We start from the raw sequence: 14,304 nt of genomic DNA, 5'->3' as shown, positions 1-14,304 counted from the left end.
GGCCTAACCACTGACTGGATTACAATTTATAGCCTAGTGCAGGGGTATTCAAATCTTACCCCTACGAGGTCAGGAGTCTGCTGGTTGTGTCCTACCTGATAATTAAATGGCACCCACCTGTTGTCCAAGGTCTACATCAGTCCCTGATTAGAGGGGAACAATGGAAAAAAACAGGTGGGACTTGTTTTAAGGTCAAGAGTTGAGGGGCCTAGTGTGTGTGTACCAAATGGCACACCATTCCATACTTTCAACCAGCGCCAGAGCCTCTGGTCAAAAGTAGTGCACTATAAGGAATAGAGTGCCATTTGGGATGAAGCCATAGTTAGTCCCCTCCAGGATTCCACGATTGATCAACAATTCCCAACATATACACTAAGTACACAAAACATTAAGAACACCTGCTCTTTCCATGAGACTGACCAGGTCTGATCCCTTATTAATTCCACTTCAAGAATCAGTGTAGTTGAAGGGGAGACCAGTTTTTAAGCCTCGAGACAATCGAGACATGGATTGTCTATGTGTGCCATTCAGCAGCCGTGTCTAGACTAGAGTTCATGCAGCTTAAGTATTCTTAAAAATAAAATAAAAAATATTTAACCAGGTAGGCTAGTTGAGAACAAGTTCTCATTTGCAACTGCGACCGGGCCAAGATAAAGCAAAGCAGTTCGACACATACACTATTCTGATCATGGAATTTCAAACATGTCATGCATCTACACCGACATTTAAACGTGTCTGTGTCCAAAGTGTGTCCAGATTCAAATGCATTTTACAAAACGGTGGATGATAACAACTGATGGCAGTAGCTAACTACTGTAGCTAACCTCTGTACTTAGCAAGCAACACTTGCAAATGGGTTAGCATAATTTCTGGAGACTTGTGGGAGGAGTGCTGATGACGTCGCCCACTGTATATGCTTTCGGTAGCTGATTGTGTGCGGATTTCTCCTCAGTCTGGACGCAATGCATCCCTGACCACCTTTTGAAGTGGTCAGCCAGATCTGAACACAATCAGACCACAAAGCGACTTTTGTGCATCTAGACCAGTCTTTTCAATGCAATATTCATATTCTGATAGTGGAAGTCTCATGTAAGTGTCAAGTATAGACACAACCAGAGGGTGAATGGGCAAGACAAAAGATTTAAGTGCCTTTGAACAGTGTATGGAAGTAGGTGACAGGCGCACCGGTTTGTGTCAAGAACTGCAACGCTGCTGGGTTTTCACACTCAACAGTTTCCAGTGTGTATCAAGAATGGTCCACCACCCAAAGGACATCCAGCTAACATGACAACTGTCGGAAGCATTGGAGTCAACATGGGCCAGCATCGCTGTGGAACGCTTTCAACAGCTAGTAGATTCCATGCCCTGACCAATTTAAGCTGTTCCGAGGGGAAAAGGGGCAGGGTGCAACTCAATATTAGGAAGGTGTTCCTAATGTTTGGTATACTCAGTGTAGAGTGGTGAGGAGGTAGTGTTTACCATGTCCAGAAGAGACTTCATTCATTTTCTGTATTCAGGGTTTACTCAAACATCATTTTAAGCATTGTTTTACTGACAGTTGTAGCTGATTTTGGGATTGTATATCGAGTCGCACTCAACTACTAGTCATCTGATTTATTTGTTTCAGTCTCTGAATTGTTTAATCAAACTTTGCTACCAGCTCCTGATAGCAGGGCATAAAAAGTACAACCAGTCTCCTGAATTAGCCTAGTATGCATGGGTGCACACTAAGCCCAAGCTTGTTATGCCTGGCTAAACTAGTTGAACTACGCTAGCTCTAGTTGCCAAACTTCATAAATACTAAACCCTCACCTTCAAAACTCCTTTGCTAGTTCTACAATCATGTAACTCAGAAATTCACTGGAAAGAAACTTAATTTGTTTTATTAATTTTGTTGAATAGTAATGACTGGTTTGAGATATGTCGTAAGACTACGGCGGCAAAGGATATCATGGATGTTAGCTGAATGTTTTTGACTTGGAACTGTGACAACAGGCAGCCTCTCCCCGCTTGGCCTGATGGGATATGTAGTGATTTTGCCAATTTAGCCAGATATATATATATATATATATACAGTCTTGTACCCTTAACGTTTTAAAATGTAATGTTGTATTTGTTGATTCACTTTTTAGGGATAGGGGGCAGCATTTTCACTTTGGACGAATAGCGTGCCCAGAGTGAACTGCCTCCTACTCAGTCCCAGATGCTAATATATGCATATTATTATTCGTATTGGATAGAAAACACTCTGAAGTTTCTAAAACTGTTTGAATGATGTCTGTGAGTATAACAGAACTCATATGGCAGGCAAAAACTTGAGAAACAATCCAAACAGGAAGTGGGAATTCTGAGGCTGGTCGATTTAACTCATCGCCTATTGAAATCGCAGTGGGATATGGATCTGTTTGCACTTCCTACGGCTTCCACTAGATGTCAACAGTCTGTAGAACGTTGAATGAAGCGTCTACTGTGATGTTGAGCCGGATGGGAGCTGTTTGAGTCAGTGGTCTGGCAGAGAGCCATTACTTCTATAAACACAAAGGAATTCTCCGGTTGGAATGTTATTGAATATTTATGATAACATCCTAAAGATTGATTCTATACTTAGTTTGACAAGTTTATTCGACCTGTAATATAACTTCTTGAAGTTTTTGGCTGGGAAAATGGCTGTGTGTTTTTTGGACTGGCGGTGATCTAACATAATCATATGTTGTGTTTTCTTTCTTTTAAATCGGACATGATGGGTAGATAAACATCTTGTTAATCTTTCATTTGCTGTATTGGACTTGTTAATGTGTGAAAGTTACATATTTAAAAAAATATTTATGATATTCCCGCGCTGCCTTTTCAGCGGAATGTTGTCGAGGGGTTCCGCTAGCGGAACGTGTGTCCTAGAAAGGTTAAAATCAGACTTCATTAATATAATGAGTAATCCAGGAATGTCACGGGTTAATTGACACAAGAAAACAGCAACTCTACAGAGCATGACTACAATGAATGGCTAAATTACTTCTGGACACAAAGGGTACGGTACGGCAGAGCTCCTACTCCTCACCACCACTATTACGAGGGCTTGCAAATTTGACCAATCACCACAGTATTTCCTCTTAAAACAACCAAATCACCACAATATTACCAATAACCCTCAACATTCCATGACAATCACAGCCCTAGTTGTATATGCTAAATAAAGTGAGCTTCTCTCTAGGCTTGGGCAGCAGTATACCGGGGTATTTGGAAAAAGCCACGGGACGGTTTTTCAATACCATCAAAACTTTGTCTTTCAATAACTTTGAACATTTGTAGCTACTTAAGTTAAATACCTGCAGTCAACTTGTGCAATATGTTAGCATTCATTTCACCCATCACATTATGAAGCTTACTGTGGTTCCCCAGAACAGTTGAGCCAGTCATGTGTTTGTAATTAGCACAACAGGAGAAAGCGAGCTGGTGAGCCCGTAGTGTTCTATATCTATCAGCAAGTGTCTGTTGTGCGGCGCACGTGAGGTGATTGCACACACCTGTGCAATTCACTACTTAATGTTTGCCATCAGATATCTTATAAATCACTTTCTGCCATAAGTTAAAGAGCTCTGGATGAGTTCTGTACAGTTGCCATTTTTTCCCTGTGCTTCCTCAAGTTTTTTCCCTTCTCTGTTCTTCTCCCATCTGCTCAGTGTACACATGATGCTCTTCCTTCAGAAATGCATGCGTCACAACTTTGTTTATTTGCACAATTTCCCTTGTAAATGTCCACTCACCGAAAATAACATTCGGTAGCTACTAGCTATACTTATATAACTTTATGAGCATGATTTGGCTGTCTACTCCTGCATTTTTGTGACCCGTGTGTGCTATGCCGGTAATACCATAAATCCCGGGATGAGAGAATGACGATATGAAAATCTAGATTCCGCCCAAACCTACTCCTCTCTTGTTGCAAAGGGTTGGCGGTAGCGTAGGTGAAGAGGAACAGAACCCTTCCCATACAAAGCAACAAACACCATCTCTGCTGCCCAACCCAGAATATTAGTAATCCTACATGGACATAGTCACCTGCAGGTTTGCCTTGGCTACAGCACACACAGAGAGAGGCTAAATTGATGCCTTAAGTCCCCACTACACTACAGAAATCTTTGGCTATGTCCCAATTCTCCACCCTTCTACCAAAGACTGCAATTGCACACTCCGTCATGGTATCTTCCTCCAGCCAATTGGTACTACATTAAATCCATGACTGGGAGTGCACACTTTGGGAAAAGTGTGGAGAATCGTGATGCAACCTTACTCTTCCCAAGGGCTGAGAATAGTGCACTTCCCTGCAAGTTTGTTCTACATTACAATAGATGTGGTTTGCATAGGAATCAAGAGACTGTTAGCCTACTCCAAGGATTGCTGAGAAAATTACTGTTGACAACCAATTACATTTTTCATTTTCAGCACTCTGGAATCTGCTCCAAAGGCCAGCTCCGATATAGGCTACGCAGCTTCTAGACGCTTCAGTATTTTCAGTTCCCATTGCACTCATTCAAAGCCTTGACCAGAGCTCTGGTCAAAAGTAGTGCACTATATAGGGAATAGGATACCATTTCAGACACAGCCGTTTACTTTGTCTCTTGCATAACCTTGCAGGAGGTTTTTTCCTCAGTGAGCATAGCATGAGCAAGCTAAAACACTGCATTCACAAGCTGATTATTCTCCTCTATAAGATGTTTTATATCGGCCTAGAACTGCAGCCTTGGGGGAAAAAAGTACAATTGCTGCCAAACGTAAGGACACGTCCGAAACATCGGTGATTACTAAGCATTATTTTACCTTCTGTTTTGGGCTGGATTTGTCAATGTGTAGTTCATATATGCATAATCTTTGATCAGAATTACTGTTTTACCTCCAACACAAAATCCCTAGTTTGAAAGCAACCATTTTTCTGGAAGCTGTGCTGCACCATGTTCCCCCATGTGTGCCAATCTCCTAACAATTGGAGTTCAACCAATGAGCTTCAGCCCCTGGCCATATGAGTGACAGCTAGCAAGATGCACCCACCAAAGCAGAGCAATGACGTGGTGCACATATTTGACGTAGTAGGTAGCCTAGTGGTTAAGTGTGTTGGCCCAGTAACCCAAAAATCTGACGTTTTGCCCTTGAGCAAGGCAGTTAACCACCAACAACAACTGCTCCCTGGGAGCTGATGACATGAATGTCGATTAAGGCAACCCCCACAACTCTGACTCAGAGGGGTTGCGTTAGGGACCACTTTTGGCTTGTGAGCACTACTTTAACCTGTTTGGGCTGCAGGGGGAGTATTGAGTAGCCAGATAAAAGGTGCCCATTTCAAACGGCCTCGTACTCAATTCTTGCTCGTACAATATGCATATTATTATTACTATTGGGTAGAAAACACTCTCTAGTTTCTAAAACCGTTTGAATTATATCTGTGAGTCAAACAGAACTCATTTGGCACAAACTTCCTGACCAGGAAGTGGAAAGTCTGAAATCGATGCTCTGTTCTACTTCCTGCCTATACATGGGCATGATACGTAAGAGTCTACGTGCACTTCATACACCTTCCCCTGGATGTCAAGAGGCGGTGAGAGAAGAAATTTCATGTTTATCTTGGTCTGAGGTGGAATAAAAGCTCTTTGTATGACGTGACCGTCCATTTTCTGTTTTCTGGAGCGCGCGAAAGGGGACATGGATTTGCCTTCTGTTTAGCTGTCGTTATGGACGACTAATATCTCCGGCTATGATTTTATTTGATACATGTGACCATATCATCGTAAAGTATGTTTTTTCAATATAGTTTCATCAGATTATTGAAAAATTTTCGGGAGTTTTGTCGTGTTCCGTTCTCTTCCGTTTGTTGACATGGAGAGATTCGTGCCACTTGGCAAGTGCGCGTGCTAAATCGAGAGGGAAAATGAACGTTCTAAATCCAAACAACGACTGTTCTTGACAAAGGACACCTTCTACAACATTCTGATGGAAGATCACCAAAAGTAAGAAACATTTTGTGATGCTAATTCATATATCTGTCGTGCATGTGAATTAGTCGTGGGCGCCCAACTTTGGGGTACTCAGCTATACCGAAGCTGGATGTCGTAATGAAGTTATTTTTTAGAATTCTAACACTGCGATTTCATTAAGAACTAATGGCTCTATCATTTCCTATACAACATGTATTTTTTACTTATGTTTATGAATAGCTATTTGGTCAGAATATGTGTCAGAAAACGTGTCAGAAAAATATCGTTGCTGTTTAGACGTTGTGGAAAAAGTAGCTAAGTTAGCACAATGTGTAACCACTGATTTCAGCTCTAAATATGCAAATTTTCGAACAAAACATAAGTGTATGTATAACCTGATGTTATAGGACTGTCATCTGATGAAGAAAATCAAGGTTAGTCAAAAATTATATATCTTTTGCTTGTTTGTTACGATCGCTAACTTTTGCTACTGGGAAATTGCTTGTGTTTTTGGCTATTGTGGTAAGCTAATATAACGCTCTATTGTGTTTTCGCTGTAAAACACTTGCTAAATCGGAAATATTGTCTGGAATCACAAGATGCCTGTCTTTCAATTGCTGTACACTATGTATTTTTCAGAAATGTTTTATGATGAGTATTTAGTTATTTGGCGTTGGTGTCTGTAATTATTCTGTCTGCTTTCGGTGCAATTTCTGATTGTAGCTGCAATGTAAACTATGATTTATACCTGAAATATGCACATTTTTCTAACAAAACATATGCTATACAATAAATATGTTATCAGACTGTCATCTGATGAAGTTGTTTCTTGGTTAGTGGCTATTTATATCTTTATTTGGACGAATTTGTGATAGCTACTGATGGAGTAAAAAACTGGTGGAGTAAAAAAAGTGGTGTCTTTTGCTAACGTGGTTAGCTAATAGATTTACATATTGTGTCTTCCCTGTAAAACATTTTAAAAATCGGACATGTTGGCTGGATTCACAAGATGTGTACCTTTCATATGCTGTATTGGACTTGTTAATGTGTGAAAGTTAAATATTTAAAAATATATATCTTTTGAATTTCGCGCCCTGCACTTTGAGCTGGCTGTTGTCATAAGTGTACCGGTGTCGGGCTGCAGCCATAAGAAGTTAAAATCTACTGGCTAAAAAGTACCAGGGAATAAATTTAATCAAAACACTCCCTTTGTATAGGCTACTTCCCTAGCGTTGGCAATGGGCTAGCAGAGGATAAACTGACTGAACCATCCGCCTCTTTACTACTGTTAAACTCTGGATGAGTACCAAAAAACAAAACACACCGTGCATTACTCTTCACCAGAGCCCTATGGGACCTGGTGAAAAGTAGGTCACTGTATAGGGTGCCATTTGGGATACACACAGAGCATGTCTGGAGAGAAGAACTGGTTATGTAACTCCACTACTGTGAGACTAAGAAGTGGTCTACACAACTACTTCTATAAATTGTTTCCTGAAACCATCTGGGGACATATATAATGCGCGTCTCAGGGTAGGAGTGCTGATCTAGGAGCAGGTCCCTTTCAGTCCATGTAATCTTATTCATTGTGATCTACAAGGAAAAACTAATCCCAAATCAGCCTTTCTACTCTGATACTCTTGATAAATACAGCCCCTGTGCTAATCTCACCAAGGCTCAACACATCTATGAGGGGGAGATGGTATGTGGCTGAATCCCAAAGTACAGCCATTTCCCTATATAGTGCAGTACTTCTGACCAGAGCCCTATGGGCCTTGGTCAAAAGAAGTGCACTACATAGGGAGTAGGGTGCTATTTGAGAGACAAAAACCGTCTGACTCTCTCAAAGGATAACAGTTCATAGGTAGTCACGCATTCGTGGTGAAACCATTTTACACCTGATTTCAGCTTCACCACAGCGGAGATTTGGGTCAGGTAGGCTAGCCCATCACACAACACATTCCAGGTGAATGCGGTCATAGCAGTGAGAAACTGGTTGCCTGCCAACATCTGTGTGTTCAAGCAAAACTGGCACTCAGACAAAACACATCCCTCCAATTCCCTCTGCATCATGTCTCAGACATTGACCTGGTGACAGGGAGTTCACCCAACAAACACTGGCTGTGTGGACTGACACAGTTCAGTTATTAAAAGTTGACCAGCCAGGTTGAAAAATTAGTCTAATGAGCAATCAATTGGACTAAGGCATAATCATAGCGCAAGCTAGAACATCGATTCCCCCACCCAAAACATCCATTAAAAACAACTTTGTGACATAAGGTGGATACCATGCTTATCTCATTTCCCATGCCAGTCACTTGAGAAGCTGTCTGTTGCCCGACAGCTCCCCTTTGACAGGGTGATTGTGCACAGTATACTGCATAAATAAACAGACCACTCCTATTGTTATGTGCCTCTATTATGCAACATAAGAATGGAGTGGAGACTTCTTTGTGAAGAGTCCCGCTGCTGGGACTTCTGCTGTGAGCCTCAGAGCATTAAGATACATTGTGTCACAGAGGAATGTCAAGAAGACATGTGCTGGCCTGGTCCCGCCATAAATAAATCAACACATTCAAGTCGAAATGTGCAATTAAAGTAGTCCCCCAGCGATTAAAAAAAAAAAAAACTTCAGTTGAAATGCGATATCCTAAGTATAAATACAGTAAAGTACACAAAGGGTGAAATAAAAATTGTATTTTAGACAACTAGTCTGCAGGGAGTGGGAGAATCTTACCTAAGAGCATCAAACAGTGTAGGTAGGCAATCACTAGAAACAGGTTTCAACTGAAGCATGGCATGTATAAAATATGGATACAATATTATTTTTGAAACTAATCAACTACAAAGCTGGCTATACAAGTTAGTGCACTGAAATGTAAACACAGACCGGCCCATGAGACATGACAGCGGAAAACCAAAAACAGAGGCTACATGTCATATTGACAGGTACAAACGTCCACATCATAACAAGGCCACGTGCCTAGCCAACACTTGCTGGGACTTGAATCCATGAGCGTGAAGCCAAATATGAACCTAGAGGTGCCCAGCAAAATACAAATTGTATATAGCCAACCATATGCTTATTGAAAGAAAGGAAAACTGTGCAGCCATTGCTCTCATGCATTCGTTGGCGCGCTAATTTATAATAATTCAACAGATCAACCTGTGAGTCAATGCATAGGCTATCTGGAGCGCACACTTATGAAAAGACAGACTATCCACGCAAGGCACCCCCCCCCCAGTATCTCCATCATACTACTGACACACTTGGAGGGCATATATAATTTCCGATATTTAGCTCCCCCTTGCACCGGTCCTTTGCCATTACGCCAACACAAGGCCCATCCCAAAGACTGACAACAAAATGTCGGATTGACGGAAGTCACGTGATTCCTTTGTACTTTGAAAATCATCTCACGCTAAAACAACCAGTTAAAACCAGAATATAGTATAATATATAAAAATAATAACTCGTAGTGATCTGTAAAGTGTATTAATGTATTATTAGCATGGTATCTACACCACATTTTCGTCGTCTTTTAGAAAATACAATTGGCGGCCATTTTGTGCAAACTTGCGCAGAAAAAAAAAGAGTAACACCTCTCAAAATATAAAAATAAGTTTACGTGTTTATTCTCAGATTTTCGAACTATAAAACATACCGATTCCTCTTCTTTTTCCATCCCCGTCGGCATCTGCGGCACTGCCCGGTTAATAGATGCATATTCGTGCAGGTCTGGTAAATCCTCACATCGGAAGACGGGTAGTGGCTTGGACGCGTCCAGCGCCCGTGCCCGAAACGACAATTTACTCATTTTTTATAATTCGAGATGCAACATAAATCTATCCGATCTCCAAAAAATCACAACGGTCTCGAGTTGCGCTTTCATGGGTGACTCTGTTGTTTTTCAGGAATCTACGGTTCGACTGGTTGAAAGCTATATTTAGGGCGTCGAACGGAGCCGGGAAGGCCCGGATCTTGGTCGCTCTCTTTCGGTCTATTTTTTCAGAGGCTTCGCTGTCTATCGGTGGTTGAGTACGCCATGGCCAACATGGCGGACATTAAAAACTCTTTATAACGCTCCGTTCGCACAGAGCAGCCCAACCCACCGATCATCGAACAGCCATTCCCACACGGTTCCGAGCGCGTGCGCGACGGTGGGGGTGGGGCGAAGCGCCCCCTCCACCCTCCCAGCGCCCCAAAAGTAAACAAGTAAATAAAACAATTTGGAGAACTAGTTAACTCTAAGATTCAGGTTACATTTGGGATTGCAATAACAAAGGGGCATTGACACTACAGAATATTTCGCTGCATGTCCCTAATTGATTGCAAACTAAATAGCCTACATTTGCCAATTCATCATCAGTGACTAAATAATTCTGAATTGTCACAGTAACATATATTATTTTAACCTTTATTTAACCAGATAGGCTAGTTAAGAACAAGTTCTCATTTACAACTGCGACCTGGACAAGATAAAGCAAAGCAGTGCGACAAAAACAACAAAGTTACACATGGGATAAACAAACGTACAGTCAATAACACAATATAAAAAATCTATATACAGTGTGTGCAAATGAGGTAAAAGAGTGTACATGTTGTATCATCATGCACATTCTTCTCCTGCTTTACGTGTGATTTGTACATTTAGAGGGGGTTTGCTGTATCTTGCTGATGCAGTGATAACACCTAGTTCCTATAAAACATGTATAATAAAATAAAACCCTTGAGATGAAGCATGAACAAGTTTTTTTTAAATAACTATATTATAAATGTAAAATAAGCTAATCATTCACTAAATAGTGACTAAATTACCAGTAAGGTAAAAACTGAAAAGCTTCCAAAAGTATTTTCAAAGTTCAAAAATGTCACCCTCTTGTGATCAAACCTAGAACAGTGACCCTCTCCAACAGAACTGTGTGGGTCACAGTAATTTTAATATTTGGGAAAATGAAGAATCTCAAAACAAAGGGTTCTGGTCCTTGAATAAGTAAGCCTTTTCAAAGCTAGAGAGGCTCCTGCCCTATGGACCCATCTCCAGTTTCTTTAATGTAAGCCCAATATTGGACTAAAGGAGCCTAACCTTACTCCTTAGTCCAAGGACCTTACATGTTCTGTTTGGCTCTAGAAGCCAAAACAGCCAATACTCCCATCTAACGTGAATCAATTCTTAATAACGGTATCATTCTAGAAACATAAATCCCTCTTTCATATATCAAAATAACTTCACAAATGCAAAATACATACACCGTTTTAACTCAGTTGCAGCCAACAGTATTTTTCAGTGACAACACGTTTATGGCGTCCATCTTCCGTTTACAAACTGCGTCTCCGAAGACGCAGACAGCTAATTAGCCCTAGTCCACTGTCTTCCATCTGTTTCCGTAAACAAGTGCTGTAACATGGAAATATGGCTGTGTGGGAATCTTAACCCTATAAAAAAAGGTGTGTATCGGGGCCTCCCGAGTGGCGCAGCGGTCTAAGGCACTGCATCACAGTGATAGAGGTGTCACTACAGACATGGGTTCGAACCCGGGCTGTATCACGACCAGCCGTGATCGGGAGTCCGATAGGGCGGAACACAATTGGCTCAGCGTCGTCTGGATTAGGGGAGGGTTTGGCCAGGTGGGGCTTTACTTGGCTCATCGCGCTCTAGCAACTACTTGTGGCGGGCCGGATGCCGGTGTTGTTAAGAAGCGCAGTTTGGCGGGTCATGTTTCAGGGGATGCATGACTCGACCTTCACCTCCAGAGCCCATTGGGGAGCTGCAGCAATGAGACAATATCGAAGGGGGAGATTTTAAAAATATATATTATTAAACAGTGTGTATAAATTTAACCTTTTGTTTTGTGAAATGTATTTCTCTGATGTGAAAGATAAGGTCCTTATGCTTCCAAAACTGTACCGCATACGTGTTAATGTTCAGACTGAGCGTCGCCGCTCTTAACAAAACTCCCTTGTACAGAAGATGCCTTCATCCAAATGACTCATGTGTAATTTAATGGAACTGAGAGTCATGATCACAGCTTACCGCTGGAAAGTATGCTAGTCTGTCACTGGGCCTTAACCCTATAACTCCTTAATGGCAAGCAGAGGCATCTGGTGCTAAAGCCCATATTATAAAAACATTATCTGGGCTTACCTATAGTAATGGCAGACATCGGGTCTAGCCAGGGTCCAAGAGTTGTAGATTCCACCCAGGGTAATCCATTACAAAAGACAGCATTATTGGGATCTGAATGGGAATAAAAAAAACATAGCAGTTATCATTTCTTTGAGTGTTTGTAATTATAGGGGTCATCATGTTGGTAGGACAGGACTGGGACAGCAATTCCAATTGCAAAGAGCAACTTAAATCAAATTGTGCATCAGAGTAGGAGTGCTGATCAAGAATCAGCCCCCCCGTCCATGTCATCTTATTATCATGATCTAAAAGGCTAAACTGATCCTAAAATCATCACTCCTTCTCCGACATCCTTTAATACAGGCCCAGGACAAGTATAGCGTTTAGTCTCTGACATGCAGGGGCCAGGAGTAGTTTGATCAAGCCACTCCACAGGTGTATTATGTTAATTACCATCATTCCAAACAACTTGGCATTAGTCATCACAGATTCCTTCAGTCGAATTTCAAGTACTAATGGTGCGTTCGTAAATTTATTCTGGCTATCTACTCCGATTTCAGACGAGTGTGCCAGAGCTCAGAATAACTAAGGAATTTACGAATGCTCAACACCTGTTAAATACGGCAGGTGACAATAAAAATAGGCAAAAACACATTATTAAATTGTCAGCAGCACAATTAGTCACCAACACTCTGGGTAACAAAAACCAGGAGGCTGCTGAGGGGAGGATAGCTCATAATGGCTGGAATAGAGTCAATGGAATTGTATCAAACACAAAGACATGGTTTCCATGTGGTTGATCCCACTCCATTGACTCCATTCCAGCCATGATTGTGAGCTGTCATCCCCTCAGCAACCTCCACTGATAAAAACAGCCTAACCAGCACTGCTAGGGTGAGATGTTCTCATTTGTGTCTGGAAGTAGCTAGCCAACTAACTTGGGTGCTTGACTGCTGTTGTGAGGTCAGAACGCTCGGATCAACCCGACTCCTCAGTCTGACCTTCCAGTGTGTGCACTCTGAACGCTCTGAATTTACGAACGGACAATCTGAATTTACGAACGCCTAGAGCGCATTCTGGCACTGCAGATTGAATTTACAAACACACCCTAAATCTGAATGTGTGCAGTTCCTTTTTAGATCACTGGTAGTTTGGCTGGCAGTGTTTAGCTATCAAATATAATTAACGTAAACTAGTTAGCTATAACGTGACATTCAAATTAACGTTAGTGGTTATAAAACGTATTAGCCAATTTACAACGGTATTGCACAGTTTATACATCAGATTTTAGTATGACCCTTTCTGGAAATGACCGTAACGTTAGCTGGCTCTGGCCCTTTTTCCACACAATATAAAAAACAGTTTGTTTTGCATTTCGCACCTCAGAACAACCTTTGAAAGCCAATGACAAGTTACAACACTATCGCAAGCCAAACAATAAAACAGTTTTACTTAGCTAGACAAAAACAATGACGTCAGCTAACTAGCTAGCTAACAATGAAGCTGTCTCGCGGCTGTAACGTTAGCCAACCACCGATGTCACGTCAATCAGCAAGCCAACTTGCCATTCGATTGAATTGTAATAACTGTAACTGTCTAGCTAACCATCTTGCAAACAAACCGATTTTCACGAGACAGTTTCGATCAGTAAATTGATGAAGTCAAAGATATCAGAAAAACGTACCATTACATTTACTCCAGGATGGGTGATAACATTTCTGATGATCATGAGATTGAATCCCCAAATGGCCAGACGGCATAAGTGAAACGTAGCAAACGGTATCGTCAAACAAATTCAATGGAGTTATGAAAATACTATTTTTTTAAACTGATTTTAGTATCGTAAAGCCTCCGCCGAACTAATCCGTTGTTTAAATCAGGAAATTATAAGGGTAATTTTAAAGAAGATTAGCTAGCTATCGAAACTAGCTGGCTAACGAATAGGAGAAGATAACTGTCTTGTTGGGGGTTAACAACTTTGCAACAAAAGACGCATCCTGATTGGCCGGCGGCTAGCACCAATCACCTGTAGAGCGCGCTGTGTTGACGAGCTCAAATCCCAAAAGGAGAACGTTCCATCCGTTGTAGCTACATTGTATAGTGAACCTGAGTCCTCTATCTACCGGTATGTGATTACCTTGGGAATGGACTACCTAACAGACACATTAATAATAGACGCATAGAAAATCAGTCTTTTTCAATTGCAGTGCTGC

At 41.4% G+C, this 14,304-nt stretch overlaps 1 protein-coding gene across 2 annotated transcripts in view; it reads right to left on the bottom strand.

The window, feature by feature from the left end:
- LOC120020402 (enhancer of polycomb homolog 1-like) overlaps positions 1 to 14,060 on the bottom strand; it is a 51,878-nt gene extending 37,818 nt beyond the window's left edge. The window contains exons 1-2 of one of the 2 annotated variants that reach the window (XM_038964032.1): positions 13,776 to 14,060; positions 12,110 to 12,202 (exon numbers count right to left, since the gene is read on the bottom strand). Coding sequence is in view for 1 of the 2 variants with exons in the window: in XM_038964031.1 (XP_038819959.1) it covers positions 9,629 to 9,781 (153 nt within the window). In the remaining variant the exon portion in view is untranslated. Of the gene's footprint in view, positions 1 to 9,628; positions 10,078 to 12,109; positions 12,203 to 13,775 lie in introns of those variants that run through there. The other variant, XM_038964031.1, reaches the window with a different exon arrangement.
- Between the last annotated feature and the right edge of the window lie 244 nt (positions 14,061 to 14,304).

This window comes from Salvelinus namaycush, chromosome 25 (assembly GCF_016432855.1).
Source record: "Salvelinus namaycush isolate Seneca chromosome 25, SaNama_1.0, whole genome shotgun sequence".
Taxonomy (NCBI): domain Eukaryota; kingdom Metazoa; phylum Chordata; class Actinopteri; order Salmoniformes; family Salmonidae; genus Salvelinus; species Salvelinus namaycush.
Note: the sequence above shows the minus strand (reverse complement) of the source record. Positions and strands in the feature narration are given on the sequence as shown.